Source organism: Lolium rigidum, chromosome 5 (genome assembly GCF_022539505.1).
Source record: "Lolium rigidum isolate FL_2022 chromosome 5, APGP_CSIRO_Lrig_0.1, whole genome shotgun sequence".
Lineage (NCBI taxonomy): Eukaryota > Viridiplantae > Streptophyta > Magnoliopsida > Poales > Poaceae > Lolium > Lolium rigidum.
The window spans coordinates 216,112,603-216,132,846 of NC_061512.1; the positions used below are offsets into that span (position 1 = coordinate 216,112,603).

General features: G+C 42.9%; 1 protein-coding gene across 1 annotated transcript; it reads right to left on the reverse strand.

Moving 5' to 3' along the window:
* Window positions 1-4,193: 4,193 nt before the first annotated feature.
* On the reverse strand, window positions 4,194-9,768 carry LOC124654329 (queuine tRNA-ribosyltransferase catalytic subunit 1-like). The gene is made up of 15 exons (XM_047193341.1): window positions 9,732-9,768; window positions 8,848-8,941; window positions 8,373-8,551; window positions 7,838-7,888; window positions 7,053-7,109; window positions 6,815-6,935; window positions 6,536-6,602; window positions 6,398-6,439; window positions 6,113-6,218; window positions 5,857-5,967; window positions 5,295-5,366; window positions 5,101-5,202; window positions 4,971-5,017; window positions 4,857-4,884; window positions 4,194-4,707 (listed from the first exon to the last, which is right to left on the reverse strand). The coding sequence occupies exons 1-15, from the start codon at window positions 9,747-9,749 to the stop codon at window positions 4,549-4,551; spliced, it is 1,254 nt and encodes a 417-aa protein (XP_047049297.1). The 5' UTR covers window positions 9,750-9,768; the 3' UTR covers window positions 4,194-4,548.
* Between the last annotated feature and the right edge of the window lie 10,476 nt (window positions 9,769-20,244).

Here is a 20,244-nt window from a genome sequence, read left to right on the forward strand (position 1 = left end):
TGTGCGGTGTGGCTGAGCTGAGCAGCTTCGTCGCCGGTGAATCTCACGAGGCATATAGCGTCTTGGACGGAGCCGGCAGCCAATGGGCGGACGACATGTGGCACCAGTAGATACTTATTCCTGAGTCCTGTGCCGTCAGATGAGAACTCAACGATCCGGATGACCAACACGAGTCATTTTCAGCAAGATCGCCAGTCCCCTCCCCACGCAACATTCTAGGTGCCTATTTGCAGCACCCACCATGGAACCACTTGTCAGCCAACACTAGCAGCTGAACATTGCAAAATCCAACAAGATACATTATGTAAGCAGTAAGCCTAAAAAAGAATGTGAATAAGACCAGAATTTGCACAAAACAAGTGAACACTCAGAGACTGCAATCTTGCGGGAAAAAAATGTACGGAGTACTCAGTTGCAACAACCAATCCCATGACTCCATGAGTAAGGCTGGTGCCAATGCATCACCCCACTATAGCCTCGTCACGTCAGCTTTTTCCTCACTCTCACCCCACTCTCACCCAGGACCGGCTCAAGGATTTCAGAGGCCCCAGGGCGAACTCTATAAATGAGGCCCGATGGAAAAAAAAATAACTTCATACATAGGTGGATAAAAATGATTGAACTTATAAACATCGATAATTTTCCAGTAGCATCATATAGCGGATAAGTTTTCTTCCCTTTGTTCTAAACCAAGTACCATAGAAGCTACAATCAGCCCTGGCTACAATGCATAAAAAAGAGGAATATCATGCAAACAAACCTGCAAGCCTCGAGTAATCATGAGAAACGAGATTTCCGTGCATTTTTTGATGCAAAGTCATCAATGACAGTGTCGAGATCAATACTATCCAACATATTTCTCTCGATGCAACACATGGCCAAACCATTGAGTCTTTCTATTGACATAGTGGATCTCAAATAATTTTTCAGTAGCTTCAGTTTTGAGAAACTCCTTTCAGCTGATGCAACAGTCACCGGTACAGTCAAGAGGATACGATAGGCAATTGAGACATTTAGATAACAATCTGCAGCTCTTACAAAATCAAAAATCTGATCTCGTCGACATTGATGTGTTTGGCAATGTCATTTGCAACACTTTTAGTTCAGAAACAAAGTCATCCAAATTAACATCCGCTGACTCATCATGAGTGAAAGTTTTGACAAAATTTGTGCAATGCCTTCTTAGATCATTATCACCCAAGGATTTCAATTCTTTCGAGTTGAACAAGAAGCCAAATATACTCCCAAATGACTTCAATACCTCAAATCTATTAGTTAGTGAAGCAATTGCAACATCAATCATCACTAGAAAGTATTTGACTCTAAATGATTCCTCCTCCATTGCTTGCGCTTCTTGATTCTGATCATTTTCTTCATTGTCACTAATTTCATCAAATTGTCTTTTTCTCGTAATACGCCGTTTCACAGGAAATAAAGGCTCTACTCCCATTTCAGTTGCAATAGATCTTGCAATATCCAAACTTTTTGCGAACCCATTATTCCTGTACTTCTCAAAAAATGATATGGCACCATCAATCTGCTTAAGAGTAACATCAATGCACACAAACTTAGATTGGAGCTTCTTACTCACCATGTTTACTGTGAACAAAACATCATGCCAAATGACCATTCCAAGCAAAAATTCGAATTTCTCAAGTGCACTAGCCAAAGATTTTGCTTCGCTCTTAGTCTTGGCATCATCATTAGAAGTTCTCTTCAGTTCCAATAATGCTTTTCTTAACTCTGGTGCTTGATATCTGATAGCGTGCACACTCTTTATTCGACTCTCCCATCGAGTGTTGCACAAAGACTTAACTGTCATTGTTGGAACATGATCAAGTAATAGCTGCCATCTTTTAGTAGAGGTTGAAAACAATATGTAAATTCTTTGCACAATACCAAAGAAAGTAATAGCTTTACCACAAGATTTTGCCATATCACTAAGAGTAAGATTTAGGCTGTGACAAGCACATGGCATGTACAATGCTCTTGGATTAGCACGGAGTAATCTGCTCTGTACCCCTTGGTTTTTCCCCTTCATGTTTGAACCATTATCATAGCCTTGTCCTCGAACATCACTAACATTCAGACCAACAGATTCGAGTGAATCTATCAACACATTATAAAGTCCAAGTCCCGATGTATCATCCACCTTCAAGAACTCCAGAAAAAACTCCTCTATTTTTGTAGTGGTACTTGACATGTTTACGCACCTCACAATTAGAGTCATTTGTTCTTGATGGCTCACATCGGGGTACAGTCTAAAATGACAGAGAAATACTTTGCATCTCTAATTATCCTCAAGATAGAATCTTTAACAATGCGAGCAAGACGGGAAATTAACTCATTCTGAATATTGTGCCCAAGATAATGGTGATGAATTTCATTACTCTGAATGCGCCGAATATGCTCTTGCATTACAGGATCAAACTCTCCCATCATTTCAATTACTCCCAGAAAGTTCTCATTGTTATCTTGATATAGTTTCTCATTTTTTCCTCTAAAAGACAAATTATGCTTAGCACAAAATTTCACGGCAGCAATAATTCTAATTAGAACGTGTCTCCACCGTATCTTCTCCCTTTCAATCTCTTGTTGCAATTCCTTATCAATTGTTTCCTTCTTACTTAGCCTCACTCTTACCTCATTCCAAGTATTCATGTTACTGATATGCTCAGCACTATTCTCATGTAACCTGAGCTTCTCACTAAGATGTTTCCAGTCCATCAATCCCTCGGATGCTAGTAGACTTTTGGTGTTTTTGGACCTGAACAATTTGCAGCAAAAACAATAAACTTTGTTCACATGTTCAGAGTACACTAACCACCTTCGATCACTGACCTCGCCATTACTTAGCTTTCTTGAGTAGTAAGAATATGAGAAATGTCTGCCAACATTATCTACTTCAAACACAAGATTGTATTCCCTTGTAGGCCCCTTCTCAATGAGAATATCTCTTGATTTATTATCAAGAGCATTCCATGTTCTAGGGTCATAAATATCAAAAGAAGAAGCTTCCTCATTTGTGTTTCCATGATTCTCACTGTTGGTGTTCTGATTGGCATCAACATCAGCAACATTTTCCTCAACTACATTCTCAGTCTGATCAGGCTGTTCTTCACCATTGGTGATGTATAATTGCTCAGAAATTTGATTACTGTCATTCCTCAACAAAAATTTATTCATTGCTCCCTTCTGAGATTCAATCAACTTGTCTAATCTTTTCTTGTTGTTTCTTTTCTGACAACCAGACGCATGCTTTTTAGACAGCATGATTACAAAACCAGAATGCCAATTGCCAAAGCTAATACTGAATGACTGAAGCTAAAAGACAAACAGAGCAAACTGACGACAGATTAATGGAACTTGGTACCAGCCTGCAAATAATAAAAAAAATAAACACAACAATTCGTATACTGGATTCATGATTCGAGATCAAGACTCAAGAGTTAACAGTTACCGGTAACCTGTTGAAGTGTATCTCCTCTCCAACTCTCCGTCAGATACTTAGATCAGATCCTCCATGAGCCGTGAGTGTTTGTTTGCCTTGATTGATTAGGAAAGGGCAGGGCCTGGGAAAGGGAATAGGGAATTAGAGACTCCAGTCCAGGCTCTAGGACTCCAGAAGACCAGAAGGCTAGCAGACGCTAGAGGCGAATGAGCGAGGTGAATGAGCGAGGCGTTCTTCTCGTCTTCCGTTCCGTGCGGCGACTCGGCGATCGAAAAGAAAACGAACCGACGATGTGTGCGTTGCTTCCGTGTTGGTGTTGAACGTCTGGCCTTTTTCTGGGCTATTTTTTTCCTCTACTCTTCAATATATATACTGTACGTACATATATAGTGGGCCCCTATTCAGGGCGGGCCCAGGGCCGTCGCCCCTTTTGCCCTGGCCTAGAGCCGGCCCTGCTCTCACCTCACTCTCACCCCACGTTGCTAGGCACAGGCTATAGTGCCAGCTCTCACTTCTCTCTCCTCCCTACCGCCTCCCTACCGCCCCCACTAGCACCGCTATCGCCTCCCTCTCGCCCCGCTCTCGCCTCCAACGCGGGCTATAGGCGAGCGGTACCGCGCCCTAACGCCGGGCGCCCGCGCCACCGCCCGACGCTACCGTCTCGCCCCGCTCTCGCCTCGCTATCGCCCCCTCGCGGGCGGTAGCGCCCCTCCTAGCGCCCGCGTTGGCACCAGCCTAACACTGCTTTTACAACTACCCTAGACTGTCCTTAACACAGTAAACATATTCTGCAGCTGCTTGCAAACCACAAAATGACAATACATCCAGCCATCGACAACATCTTTCGTGGGAAAATTCCCAGCTGCAATCTATAAGAGACACTCAATCTTCGTAGCTATCAAAACCTATCAGCTAGTCTCAGCATACTATTGGAAAATTCTATGCTGAAGCAATGAGAGCGAGGCCTACGTCTATGGCTAAAAAAACCTGGTGAAAACTTGTCATGTTAAATATGAGGGATCACTTTCGTGCGACCGCCCTTCCTGCCATCAACTGGCACCGTGGTATTTGTAAAGATAGCCCCTGAATGTTCCGCGTCAGGGACATTTGGTCGGTGGGCACAACTCCGATATGTCGACGCCAGTATCCTCCATGGCATCATGCTGACAATTGGTGGGAGTGCAGCACTCTGATATGTCAATGCCGGCAACCTCCATCGCATTGTGAACCCACTTTGGCACGTCGCCCTTTGGGAACTGTCATAATAAATTTACCATATCAAGAAAGACAATAACAAACCAGAATATAGTTTTGGGTAGCAAATAAATCAAGGAAGCAGCTTATTTCTTCAGGTGTTATGTATTCAAGCATGTTTGATTTCTTATAAACGCGACAGAACACAAACCTGCACCCTCAAGAATCCTCTCACAAATCTGCAACATGTCACAAGAATTTCATTATTCACCAACACACTTTCGCCGATAAATCGGGTATATTTATGCCAAATGAGACAACATACTCTGGAAATCTTCCTTCAAGAATTGACATATGGAGATCTCTACTTAACTGAAATAGAAAGGAGGATAATCATGAAATAGCCTATAATGCATAAATAAAATGAAGAACCAGCAAAACAATTGCTAGCATACCCGCATCATAAAAGATAGATTATGATATGACAGCAGTTGAGAACCCATAGGATCTTTTGTGACGAGGCAATGCAAGTAAGCACGTGTATAATTTTTGCAGACCTGACAAAACAACCATGTTACAGAACTCTAAAGATGATGATTATACCACCAATTGGTTTACCACTTTGTTCCTAGCGGAGTTGAATGCATACCATGCACGGACATGAAGGATCAATTGGCCGCTCATCAGTTGCCATTGCGTTTTGTTTCAACTTCAGAACACCCTAAGGAGATACAGAAGAGATTGCATAAATTATCAACACTGATTAAGTTGAAGGGACCAATAAACTAAAGTAGCACTAGCTTAGAAATTAATATGACCTTAGCTTAAAGCCTAGACCTCCTGTAAACATGCTACTTTTACACTAATCATTTCTAATATAGAAAATATACCAAACAAGCGCAAATGCCAGGGTCCGTTTGGCACCACCATCAAATGATTTATCAACAGGTCCAGCTTATGGGGTTTCTAGAAGAAAGTCCCCTACCACTCACTCACACGCCAAACCTCTAATGTGAGTTCATTAGAGTGTTGCAAGTGAGGAAAGCACAGAGAATTGATCTCAGGATTCAGATGACCCATATAAGGCTAACTGAAGAGCTTCAAGCAAAAGACTAGAAAAATCTAGTTGCCAGTGCTAAAAGAAAATGCACAGACACTGAGTCCCTAGCTTGAATTTCATAGACCCATCAAACATGATATTATTTTCCTACCTCAGGCACAAGTGCAGTCCCAAAGCGAGCAGTGCGTGTTGGATAGACACAGTCATACATATCTGCACCCAAAGCACTGCATACTACAATATCAAGTGGATAGCCAACACCCTGCATGTGTAAGAGCAATGTCAACAACAAGATTGAATCATATGTGGACAAAATACTATATTTGGCTTAACATGGGCACTTCAAGAAATATTAACTTTATTTCTCACACGCATCAAAATGCATGTTCTTCTGTATTAGAACTTACCATAACATATCGGGGTTTATCCTCAGGCAATCCAGCAGTGCACTGGGCAACAACACGCCAGAACGAATCTTTATCTTCACCACCTGCAAGACCACCAATAGCATATCTAGCAACAAACATTTCAAAACATCAGCAACAGAAACAAAACCGCGTGCGAAGAAAAAATAACTCTTCAATTATGCGACAGGTGTAGCTCATCGGAAAAAAAATTGAGTTTTGGCTGCATGTAAGGAAAAAAATCTTTTTTGCCAAGACGTAATCATGTGAACATTTAGTCTGACATACCCAGGAAGGTTCCGCTCCACCAAGCCCCTCACGCAAATATCTCTGGAAATAAAAGAGTTGCATAGTAATGTATCAAAATTTACTGATTACATGAATTTCTACCTTTAATGCATGCACCAAGAAACCAGATAAACTCACCTAAGAACTGGATCTAATCCTCCTTGAACAATCCCAAATAAATTTTGGACATCAGGTTTCTTGTGAGCTACATTTGAACATTAGAAGACAAAACACAAATCCTTAGTTAACCATAATTGTCGCAGTTTCAAAAGGTTTTCAAGACATCCTAAATTCATAGCATAAGTAGAAGCAGTAAGTGAAATGTGCCGAGCTCAACTTAAAGATGGTGAGTAATTGACTTTAGAAGCCAGATAAGTAAATAATTTGGACAAGAATCACCCAAACTAGTAATCATACCAGATATGCACCTATCAATCCAACGAAGGGTACGATACATAGCTTCCTCTATCCTTGGGCCAGTAATTGTGGTCTTCACAACATCGTCAAGAGCCATGATTATATCAGCTCCAATGTTGTTCTGCATTCATGTCCCATAAATATGAAGGATGAGTACAGAAGTTTTAGTATGTCAAATCAGGATTTTGTGATTATTTACAAACAATGAGTTCCCAAGTTCATTAAAGAAAGGATGCACCTGAATATGTATTGACTCCTCAGGTGTCAGGAGCATGGGTTTCCCATCAACAGGTGACTGCAGATTGGGCACAAAAGAACTAGAAAATCAGAAAATGGGTAAAAACAGAAATCAGTTCTCTGCAGCATTAAAGTTTATCCAGGGACACAACAAATAGAAATGCATCACTAAATGCACAGGGAATTTATATCCACAAAGAAAGTAACAGAAACTTTCTGTTTCTAGCATAATAGATGGTCTAGAGAAAAGATAACATTATACTCCATTTTAAATGACGATTGAATGTAGAGAGGCGACACTTTATAATTCATTATTCAATACTTCCCAACGAAACAATTAACACATATTTGTCAAAATACCATCAGTCGACTGTAGAACTTCTGAACTTTGTTCACCTTGCCATATTGGAAATTAGGTTTGCACAGTAGGAAATAACAAGATTACAGGGAAAATGAAAATACAACTGAACTCAGAAATGAAAATTTTAGGACCTATGTCGAAAGACATTTTAGTAATGGCAATTAAACTTTAAGAGGGAAAAGCATAATTTAATACTCGACAACCCCATAACAACCTGAATCAATATGGACATTATTTCTACGAACCAAGGATTATAATAGGTGTCATATCCTAAATTCCTAGTATACAAAGTAATTTAATTTGACTGTAGGACATGCATGAAAGCTTGCACCAATCATACATTCATGTGACAGAAGTAAGAAACTTAATTTAAGTTGACTTTCGTGAAGAACAAAAGGCAGCGTAAGAGGTAGCTGCAAGAGTACCTGAAATGTAACTCCTTCCTCAGTAATGTCAGCTAAATGCAGCAAAGAGACCTACAACCATGTTTACTAATTAGTAACATTTCAGAAGGAAACCTAAATAACTAAAAGGGCATGAATAAAGAAGAGTGGTCGTGTCAATGGTAATCTTCCAACAAACACATGTTCTCCTCTGTTAGATACTCAGGTGAAAATGGTGCTAATGTAAAGATCACAAATGAACTCAGCTTGCTAGTTAATAGTGAACAATCACATGTTCCATTTTTTCTTGAATAGGTGGAATCAAGACTTTATGTGCAGAGTAATTAACTGCTGCTAGCACCAAACAGAAATGTTACCCATCGCATATTGTTAGGCAACTGACACAAATCAACAACTCTTGACACAAGATTTAAACAACATTGTACAGTATAGGATTATTTATTTACAACAAAAATTACCCATTTTATTAAGTGATGCCTTAGTTGAGTTAGTTATGCATGTTCAAATGGTGCACTACAACAATTCATGTGAAAATATAATAATGATTCGGATTAACCATTTGGAAACCACCAGAGTCAGTCAACAATGCCCTTTTCCAATTCATAAACTTGTGAAGGCCACCCAAGTCATCAATAAGTTGAGAGCCTGGACGAAGTTCAAGGTGATAGGTATTTCCAAGTATAATCTGGCAACCTATGGCCTCTAACTGGTCTGTAGTCAAGCCTTTTATTGTACCTGAGTAGAAAGAACAGATAAAAGAAACAAAAACAAATTGTGAGGTGCAAGAATCACACATATCATTCTACAAAGTTTTCTATCACATCCAAAATCTTTGAGTAATAGTACGTATAAATCCAGTTAAGTAATCTCAGGTAATTAATTATGAACTCAGTTATACAAAAAAAACAGCAAGTTCATAGTTTATACTATAAGAAAAGGTTCCATTTCAGACTGAAGAAGCATGTAACACGCAAAAAAGACTGAACAAGCATATGGCTGAGAAACAAGAACGAGATCCAAAAATATGATACCTTGGGTTCCAACAGGCATAAAAAGTGGTGTTTGGCAAGTAAAGTGTGGCAGAGTTAACCGAGCTGCACGAGCACGATTAAATCTTCCTAATACCTGCAAGCACAAAATAAATAATTTTCAATTCAGGTACATAATTATGGTTAATGCTTCATCTTTAAGGTTTATTCCTGCTTCAAACTTCGATATTTATATTCCCAATTATAAGAATCTTGTGGTTCAACCAGCCACCTTCCATCATTCTGTCCAACAGAGGTGAAGAGGTTTAAAAGAAGCCAAATATGAGCTGACAGTGGTACCACCGTACCAGCCCTCTGTATCATTCTGACATCATGTGCCACGTGGTAGTTACATTTGGCCCACTTTTCAAACTTGTTCCTTATTCTTTCTCTTATTTTTATGAAGTGAAACGTTAAGATCTCACCATAAGAAACACACCAGGATACAGCACATGCACCAGCTACGTACCACGTAAATACCGCGCAAAGATATACTGTATGTGTATCTCACTAAAAGACAATATGTAAATCTGAAAACACGCGCCTAGGACAATACGATGATTAACTATGTCCAACTGTCATTCTGAAGTAGCCAGTTCAGAAACTAGTCTTATAATAAGAACATTAGCAATTGGGAATCTGTGGTTGCAGAAACTCATCTGAAACAATATTAATTCCGACGTCTATCGGCTAAGAATACATAGGTACGGTCTTATCTACTTCGTCACCACACTGACTTCAGCAAAACACCACACTCTGCGGTCCGACCAAAACAGACCACCGAGTATGTTGCTTATCCCAGGAATCAATAGGCGCAAACCGAACTAGAAAATAGTAATCTCCAAGAGAGAAGGGAGCACATGTAATCGATTAAAACTTCGACCAACCTCGAACCGGAGCGCCATGGAGGGGGTGGGGCGGCAGGACTCCGACCACCGAGCCGAAACCTGCGGACCCGCATTTTCCATTAGATAGGGGCAGGAGAGGCGATTTTATTTTGGCGCGAAACAGAGCAACGAAGGCGAGCCAGTAGAGGAATCTGGCGAAACTAACCACAGGGGAAGACGTTAGGGCAGTAGGGTCGTTGTGGGTATGAAGAAGGCGGAGGACGGCTCCGCGCGAGAGCTCGCCGGCGGCGGGGAAGGAAGCCCTAAACGCTTTGGTTCTTCCGAGTGGAATGGCTCCGTGGTCCGTGGACCGTGGCGGCGGCCGGCCGAAGTCTTGAAGGATTTTAAAAAAGGAAAGAGGAAGGGGAGCTTCGCTGCACGGTTGTATGCATATGGTCAGGGTTAACGACTGACGTTTTGATAGCGATGGATCGGGCCGAACGGGCCTGTTGCCTGTTCGGACGGGCCGAACCACCGAAGTCATTTCATTCTCTCCGGCAGAGGACCTCAACCGAAATCGTTAAAAAAAGGCCGACCTTCGCGAAGTAAAGGTAACTCGCTCCGCACGCGACAAGTGGCGCACTGTGGTGCTAGAAAATCCCTGGGAAGTGGTCTCCCTGCTTGCCACGTGTCGCAAGGGGAAGCAAGGTCGGGATGGGGGAGGAGAGAGAAGACTGGGTTGTGTCAGTTTTTCCCTTTTTCTTTTAGATTCGTTTTTTCAAAATGAAATATCTTGAGAACCGTAAGTCCAAATCCTCGCGTCGAGATCTTCAAAACTAGATCCTATGTTGATAGGTTTGGAGATACTTTTTTTTGTACTTCTAATAATATTAAGATTGTACCTGTGGTGTGTACCTAACTGTACTCGTGTTTCAACTGATAAGTACTTCTCTTTTTAGTGTATTTGGTGCAATTTTCCCTTTACTCGCTAACTGTACTCGCTCGTGTGCGGGACTGTACCTGTACTTACGCGCGACTGTACCTGCTCGTGTGCGCCACTGTACTTCTATACATGTACTTGCTCGTGTACACGACTGTACCTACTCATATGCGCGTTTGTACCTGCTCGTCTGCGTGAGTGTACTTGTACTCGCTCGTGTGTTCAACTGTACTCGTGTGGTGTGCGTGACTGTACCTGCTCGTGTGCACGACTGTACCTGCCCGTGTGCGTGACTGTACTTCTACACGTCTGTGTGTTCAACTGTACTTGTGGGTTGTGTGTGACTGTACCTGCTCGTGTGCACGACTGTACCTGCTCGTGTGCGTGACTGTATATGGGCAGCATTGTTACAAGAACGCTATTTTTATTACCTGAACTATTCATATATGGCTAACATGAGGCTTCTTCATCTCAAAAAAAAACATGAGGCTTCTTGTATTGATTTTCGTAACAATTTGGTGATGTTATGTCATATGCCATTTTATCATTTTATCTTTCATGTTTTACTAGGAAGCATAGGCGCGGCGGCACGCCGCGCCCGTGTTAGTTGCTTCTGAGCATTTGTTCGATGATTTGCAAAGTGGCATGTTGGAAGGATTTATGTCTAAAAGTAGTGAAGAAAGTTGAATTTTCTAAGAACGGTATGCACCGAAAGAAAGAATCGATCTGGATACTTGATAGAAAAAAGATAATTGCTGGCAGTGCTAGTAGATACTTGGCCATCCTTTTCTCTGTTCTATTCCAGAAGCCTAGCATGTTCTATTTCAGAATGTGGCACTGAACGGAGGAGCACGGTTCATAGCTCATGTCACGCGGTAAGGTTGTTGCTGCTTGGCCTCCTAGCCAGTGCCGCCTATAGCATACTGGCCACCTCAACTAAGTTCCAGCTAACTTCTCCATGACCCTAACCCACGCTGCATAATTAGGGAGGTTTGAGGAACGTCCAAACCAGCTCTTCTGTATAGAAGTTTGAATGTTGGGCTGCGTTGTTGAGCACAAAAACAGATCCCATGCATGCATATCCTGATAACTGTTTCGTTAACCAAATTGAAGCGTTGGCAGCATTTTACTTAGCCTGGTCCGTACTAAGTACTACCACTGAAGCCACCAGTTGGTGCTAAAGTGATATTACTTCCCATTCAGATGTCAATACATTTTACTACACATGACCAAAAAGATTAGATAATTCGAAAGTAGAACTTCTTGTGCGTGAGAGAGACACAAAGATAATACTAACAAAAAAGTACAGATGCACCCACTGTGCTTGTTTCAAGCCATGCACGGTCAGTAACTATGCTTATGTAGTATATACATGCAGAGATGCCTTGTACCATATCTCTTCTTCAACTTTGTGATGCGAACACAATATGAAAATCCTACAATGATTGCTGGCCTTGGTGCTTCTGAAGTTCTGGTAGAGATTCAGCAACGAACCCTGAGTCCCAAGTCATGATGTAAGACCTATCTTGAGAGAGGAAGATGCGTTCAGGCAAAAATGGAGAATAACCATCGTGAAACATGATAAAATCAAAGGATACTTCTACCAATCATCTGCTGAATAAAAACATGTTTCTAAAGCTCATATATAAATTCCATAGTACTGCCTAGTAGATCGGCAGCTAGGGCATACATGCAAAATTGCACTCCAAATCTGGCTATCTTATCAATCTTATCAGTAACATCACTCACTGACAGCCTATAAAGGAAGTGCAGATGTTAGATCCACAAACCAAACGAATGGGCAACAATGAGTGTTAGCTTAGGCTTCCACTTCTCGTTGAAGAATTGACATTCCTGCATAGATTAAAAATAGATGAAATAATAGTGCCCACAATGGTGGAAACTTATTGTATAGGTACATCTGTTAGATCTGTAATAGCACTTGTTGAAATCAAACAAATACACTGCCTCAATGATCTATTCAAGCTTGATTGTTTATGCCCTTAGTAAACTCTATTTTGCTAACTACATCCCTACAATTAGCATTAGTTATGAGATGGAGGGTATGACATCACCAAATATCCATTTTCATAGGGAAAACATCATTTTCATAGTTTTGCTGCACAATTCACTGATATTTGAATAGAGTAGTTTCAGAGCCGCCCATACACACACCAGCCCAAGAATCGTCCTCCACAGGAGGGAGGTTAACAGGAAAACCATATCCGTTCATCTAGAATGGCGAGCCCATGCCAACAATACGATTTGCATCAGATCCCGCAAGAAGAAAACAAATCAGGAAAGATAAAAACAATGCACAAATAGCCAAAACGAAAGAATAAGTCACAGCCAAGGAAAAATAACTTGATAGCATCTCGAAGAAGCCCCCATTCTGCATTTGCATGACCTTGTCATTGCCAGGGCTGGTGCGGAGGTAGGAACCACACATGGGCAGAGATGAGAGAGAGCGCGGTGCAGCAGAAGCGTGTCTTTCACTGCCGTCTCCAGCTCAATCTTTCAAGAGAGGGCTACCTGTGTGGATGTGGGCGGCGGCCTGGTGGGCAGAGAAGTGGTCGACGTGGACGGCGGCGGCACCTAAGACGCGCCAATCCCGACGAACCGGCGGAGGTGGCTCCCAGCGCGGGGCATAACTTAGCCATCGAAAAGCAGTGGCGTGAACTCCCAGCCACAAAGGATCGCATTAGATGGTCGAGGCGGCGGCGCTTCACGGTCTCAAAAGTAAGTAGAATAATTAAGAGAAGAAGAAAATCAATAACAGTAGAATCATCAATAACCAGAAGCTCACGTAGCCAGATCTCGCATGAAGGTGAGAGAGTTCCGGGGACACAGGCTCACACTGGAACCGCCAGTTGCAGGTCTGAAGGAAAAAAAAGAAAGAAAGCAGGAAGAACCAGGTCCATATCCTTCTCTTCTTATTCCTCGGTCCCTCCTCCACCTCATCCTCTTCCATCTGCATCTGCAGTTCGAGATCCTCCTTGGACGCGTTCGTCGGCCCTGTATCGGACACCACCAACACGATGGGATCCATGGCGGCGGCCGGCTCAGGACGACAGCATGGCTGGCGCGGCCAGGACCACCTACATCCCGGTGCTCCTCCCTATCATGCATCAGCCCCACTCCTCCGACCGAGATCTAAAGGAAGGGAGCACCCACGGCGACCTTCCCATGGGGAGGGAGGAAGTGCCCCGGGTCGAGCGGTACGCCCTCTGCAGCATCCACCGGGAGGGCCTCCCCATTGCCGCTGTGCACGTCGTGGTCGTGCTGCCATCTCCTTCGACCTCGTCTCCCCCTGGCCACCTCCATATCATTCTCTTCCCCCCTCCTCCTCAATCTTCATCTCCGGCTCGAGGTTCTCCTTGTATGGGGAACCGCCAACGGGAGGCGGTCCATGGCGGCCGCTCGGAGCAACGACCCGACTGGTACTGCTCGTCCCCGTGTTGTGTCATGGTAGGAGATCGGATCGAACAATGGGGGCCAAGGTGTGAGAGGAAAGAGGAGGGCGTGGAGGGGAGAAGAAAAAAAAAGAGACCCAATGAGCATGTAAAAATCGGGGAGTGTCTAGAAACCTCGTCCAAACACAAAACCGTGACACGTAGGTCCCACAAAAGAGTAACGTGTCACAACATCAATCAGAACTCCACCACTAGATGCAATTACAGGGAGCAATCTCAACAAAGCGAAGGAAAGACGTTCAAGAACCGGTAACCGGTAACCTTCAATCCGTGAAAAAGGGAAATCTTAATATACCTGATCGACTCAACCAGCTAAGAAAAAAAAATAAACACGTGTCACTCAATAATTGGAGGAAGGAAGAGATAATTTGCTCATCAACAGTGCTCAAATCGTGGAGAGAGCCGTAACTTGTTTACCTTTTATATAGGGTATAATTACACACAACTTCATCCTCCTCGTGGTAACCACTTGTCTCCTCCTACGTATTTTTCGGTTTTATTATCTTCTCATTTGTTTACTTACTATTTGTATCCATTACCAACATGCAACCTGTAATGTCCCAGGTTTAGAGACGATCGAGGGGTAGATTCTAGAAAGGGATGTGCATTGCATTGCAAATTCTGGGGAAATTTCGCGCTTTTAAAACAAAATTGCATCAAAGGGGGACAGGTTTCTCTCTCGACACCTTACAGGGTTAGGGTTTCGAGAGTGCGATGAACTCGGTTCCTACTTATTTAGATTAGGGTTTTGAGAAGAGAGAAGTGATATTACATTGAAATCTTAAGTTGCATGATTGAATTATAAGTTAAGAAGTTTGAATGAATTCAAACCATATTTGAATTTGAATTTCAAATTCAAACATTAAATAATCATCACATAATTCAAATTCAAGATAATTTCACAAACAATTATCATTAAGCAAGAACATGAGTTATACAACAATTAAATTAAGCTCATTGAGAGAAACTTGAGCTTTATTGATCAACACACACATAATACATTGTCTTTACAATATTCAAATTTGAATTATGGAATTACAACACATTACAAGAATTGTATAAATAGAAAAAAGAAAAAGGAAAATTACAAGATATCTAAATGACCTAAACTACATTGTGATCTTCCTGAATTCTTTGATCTTGATGATCTTGAGTTCATCCTGATCAGTACTTGATACCTGCACACATACACAATAAACAGATCATTAAGCCAAGTGGCAAAGCCACTTGGCAGGTTAACAAATAAATGAAATGTAGGGGATATGATCAAGCTGCCGAGATGATCCTCTCACAGCCCAAGTTCCCAAGCACCAGGTCACACACACACACACTAGCTGCTCACACAGCTAGTGTGCATGCACAACAGCAACACACACACACAAGGAGAGTCACCAAGTAGTGACAGGCACTGCTGTCGACCAAGAGAGCCATGAGGGGTTCATATATAACCTTTTCCACCGCCAGAACTCCAGCAGTTCATCAGCAGCAATTCACCAGGGTAAGTTCACCAAGAACACAAGAACAGGATGAACAGCCAATGTTGTTCAACCTGCTCAAATAGCCACATAACCAAGAGGCATCAAGCTCACCAGGAGGAGCAGGGCAAGTAAATCAATCACAAGAACAACACAGAAGCAATCCTCTACACCAACAAACCATCTAGGAGCTGGAGTGAGGTATAAACAAGATCAACCTGAGCAAAACCCTCTTTTGCTCATAAATAAGCATACACTTGCATCACAGAAGCAAAGTGGGTATGAAACCCTGTTTTCATCATCATCTGGCTACTAAGCCATTTGGTGTAAGCAAACTGAAGATTAGCCAGAAGGAATTCACCAAGGGAACATTGGTGTGTCGAATGGTGACACTACCGGAGAAATCCAACATGGATTTAATCCCTAGCTAGCCATCCAAACTCACCTAGCACCACACGGCTAGTTACACCATCGGATTATAGACATCTAATTGTCTATTTTGTTTTCAACATCAAAAGCTATTGGTAATCCGGACATGGATCAACCGGATAGCATGAGAGAGTCATAACAACGGCCACGAGTGGGGGCTACCCTTGACAGCATCATAGTGCTGCCAGGGTCACCTCAACCCAAGCCAACACATAAAACCACCACATCATCATCCATTTGGATTCAGTAGAGGGCTAGGGTACCAACCAGTGGTTGTCATCCAACTAGCCCTAGCTAATTCAATTAAAATGATCATCATCGTACGCCACAGTTCACATCATTCATCCAGTAAACAAGCACCAGTTACACAGATAAATGAATTACATAAGTCACCAGTAACTAGAACACTTGCAAATGAACCCAAGGATCACTGCCAGCATCAGCAGATGTTTGATCAAGCAAAACCTGCACCAGCACAAGGCATGGTGATACCTTGTCACCAGGATAAGCACCAGATAGGCAAAGGCAGGGAGTAAGCAAGCAATCAACAAAAATATGATGCTCATTTGATCACCAGAGCTTGCTAAAGCAAGCTAAAGCCTCGCTAGAATCAATTCTAGCATCATCACAAGGCCCAGACAATTAAATTAACCATATAATTGAACAATTGCATCACAGATAAGTGAATAAAGCATTATAATTGTATCCAGAAGCACTCCATCAAGGGATGGAGTTGTTAATGCAACAGTTAGGCTCAATTGAGCATGTCCATGAATTAGAGCACAGATAATAGCACATCAGGAGCACTGGCACTTGCCAAAGGCAAGGATCATCACGAGAATGATCAAGCCAAGGGCAATCAATGGCATATACAGGGAGAGGAATGGTATACGAGAGAATCGGCAGGAGCCACTAAATTACACAAAGCACCACAAGCATGCTCATGAGCAATAGTTCATGAGTTGCAACAAGAAGTAATTGAGAAAGAACGACAGACAAAGACAAGAACAAGAACCATGGCGGATGCACAAGCAGAAGACACAGCAACACGAAGACACAGCAGATACGCGCAAGCTAGCAAGGCGCAGCAGCTAGCACAGCACATGGGCTGGAAAAGCGCAAGGCCATAGAAGAGTAGCAGCAGTAGCACATCGGCACAGCAAGCATCTCCACATGGAGAAGCAGGCCAGTGGCCAAGCTAGACGAAGGGAAGGAGAAGCAGTAGAACATGCAGCAGAGAAGGACGGAGGAGATGAGAACTTACTGGTGAAGCGGAGAGGAGCTCGACCATGGCGGCATGGCGGCACACGCCGGGCGAACGGCGGCGCCAGGCCAAGCCTAGCCAGGCACACCTCGCCGCAACGCCAGCACCACCACGGCGAGGCACACGGCCACGGCACCAGGAGCGTCGGCGGCGACAAAATCGCCGCGGCACACCACGGCAGGCGAGCAGAGGCGATGGGGACGAGTCAAGGAAGCGGCGAAACACAGATCGGCGCGGTGGATCTGAAGCGCCGTCGAACGGCGGATCAGATGCGCCACATCTTGCCGGCGGTGATGGCCGGAGTCGGCCAGAACAATTCGGCGAAGGGGCGGCGACGCACGCGTCGCCAGAGCTCAAGGATTAGGGTTAGGACACGCGCGAGAGAGAAGGAGAGACTGAACGGGTTGGGCCGGACCAGGTGGGTCGGTCAAACCTGACCCTTTGGGCCATCTGACAGGTGGGGCCCAAGGGCATTTAGGTCATTTTACAATTCATATAAATACAGAAACTTTGAAATTAATTAAGAAATGCTTAGAAGCTCAGAAAAATAAATTAAAAATATGAAAATGGATCAGCATAAAATTCTCTATTTAAATAAAATACCAAACATAATTTTTGAAGACAATTAAGAATAAATCTTATTTTGATGATTTAAATAATAATTTAAATCACACATACTATTTTCAATAATGAAAATAAGTCCATTAATACAAATGGACTATCAAAAACACCTTGACAATATCTCAAGGTTGTATTTACCCTAAATTAAGTATCTCTAAGATGTTCTTAGTATTTAACCTCTCATAAAATAACAACAACATCGGAAGGGGGGAAAACAAACCCTAAAAATGGAATCATGCATAATTGCTTCTTTAACCATTGCCCTTATCGGACAATGATGCTATTTTTTCAGAAACAGAGGACAAGGGTCAGTCCACACCTTCCAACTGCAAAACTTTGCAGTGTTCAGGCAAGTTCATCACTTGCTCATGTCATTTGAGTACTTTTATCAAATTACTTGCAAAGTACTATGATTATCACTATTGCATAAAAACCAAAACCACTATTTTCATAACTATGAATATGACTATGTGGTGGGCAATGGAACCATGGATTGTGTTGATATGGTGGAGGTTCCATTGCAAGGGTTTATATCCATCTAGGATTTAACAACAAATGTCGCCAGTGATTCTTGTGCCGTAATAACCGTGTTAACCATAAGATCTGAAATGGGACGGACTAGTCAATCGTATTTCCACCTCTTGTACATCAACGGATGCGCTTACCGTAGCAGTTGTATCTTGCGGAGCAACTTGTGGGTGGGGAACCCATTCTAAGTCCCCACAGTTATGTTGTGCATACCGTAGCGGTTGCGGCTTGCGGAACAACTTGAGGATGGGGATCCCACTCTAATTCCCCACGGTAATGTGGTCTATGATGGGTTGCAGCTACCGGCGAAGGAGTTTGGTTCGATCCCGCATGCAGTTGTCATGGTCGGGGTCCGTCCTTAAATGGTGTAAGTGGACCGACGAGGACCCAGGGTCGGGGTTTGCAACAAAGGGTGGGTGTGCGAGGTAGCGGAGGAATATGATTCGCTATGACCTTATACCGGGCCTCACACCGAAGGAAGTGTGGACGGGAAAGCTGCCCGGTTGGCACCAAGGTTAAGATCTCTTATGGGTAAAGCAACACACCTCCGCGAGTGTAAAGAACCGTGACTCTGCCACTCCCTCGTTCCGGGATGAGGAACTGCGAACGCGGCCGGAAAGGAGCTCCATGAAGTTCTAGTAAACCGGTGAAGGCCGACGGACATAGCTCTTTGGAATAAAAGCAATCTCTTGAAGAAATGTTTATCAAAACTTGCATTGGTATTAGACTTTCTGGTCTAATATCGTAGCTAGTGCATTAAACACCTCTTATCTATAATGAACTTGTTGAGTACGCCCGTACTCATACCACTCTTAAATCCCATGCTTAGATTGTCTGAATCGTCTGGAGGAGGACTACGACAACAATGAAGGGGCCGAGATCATCGGCTATGAAGAACCGGACCTCTCCGGAGGTATAGAAGGCGTAGACTACCTCATTGTCTACGGATCCGGGGAGGCTTCCGGAGGAGATCAAGCCTAGAGACAACCAAGTAGTAGTAGTAACCGAGCAGTCGAACTCTTAGTATTTAATCGCTCGAGGAAATAAATGTATAACTTAATGAGACTCTTATATTGTAAGCTAAGTTGGGTTCGCCTCGAACCCAGGAGTATTCCTCTTAGGACCCAAGAGGAGCTCCGAGACGACATGTGTATGATATTTGTAATAATAAATGAATGAGTTATGGACCTCGCTATGTTCCGTTGTACTACTCCGAGGGATGTAATATTTGCGGAATGGTACTTCGTGAATGTTATATCAACGACCGGCATACTACAACATGCAGTGGTATGCGGGGTCACCACAGTTGGTATCGAGCAAAAGCTTTGACCTTAGGTTGGAACCTAGTAAATGGGACCAAACGTTAGGAGTCAAATAGGACTAGTAAAGAATTCTCTAAAAATATGGTGTATATTCAATTGAGAATACAACAATCATATATTTTAGTGCGATAATTCTTTATTATCTCTATTATGATGCTTTAATATTAATCTTATAATCTTTCTATTTCTACAGCCAACATGGCAAGTTCACGTCCCGGACGAAACGTGAAAGTGATGGATTCCACACTGAGTGAATACGAAGGAGGACTTGCAGATATTCTACGAGCCATGTTACTTGAATTTGGGTGTGATCCCCAGATCCAAGTAAAGAAATACATGTACTATGATGGTACTGTATTGGCCAAGTGTAGGGTAGGACTGCGACTTCCCGAATCTTTGGGAATGAGCGTAGTCATGCCAGCAGGGGAAGCCAGGACTATCAACACAGCCTATCATATAGCAATTATGAGAGCCATAACCGACATTCGGGAGCATAAGACAAAAGAGCTTATGGGTTCCGA

Bases quoted from the DNA above. Each gene is read 5' to 3' on its own strand.
- LOC124654329 (XM_047193341.1), bottom strand. The intron at 7,110-7,837 runs GTACTCTTGCAG...CCCAATCTGCAG, and splicing joins AGGAAGGAGTTACATTTCAG to TCACCTGTTGATGGGAAACC. The intron at 5,968-6,112 runs GTAAGTTCTAAT...TTACACATGCAG, and splicing joins ATAAACCCCGATATGTTATG to GGTGTTGGCTATCCACTTGA.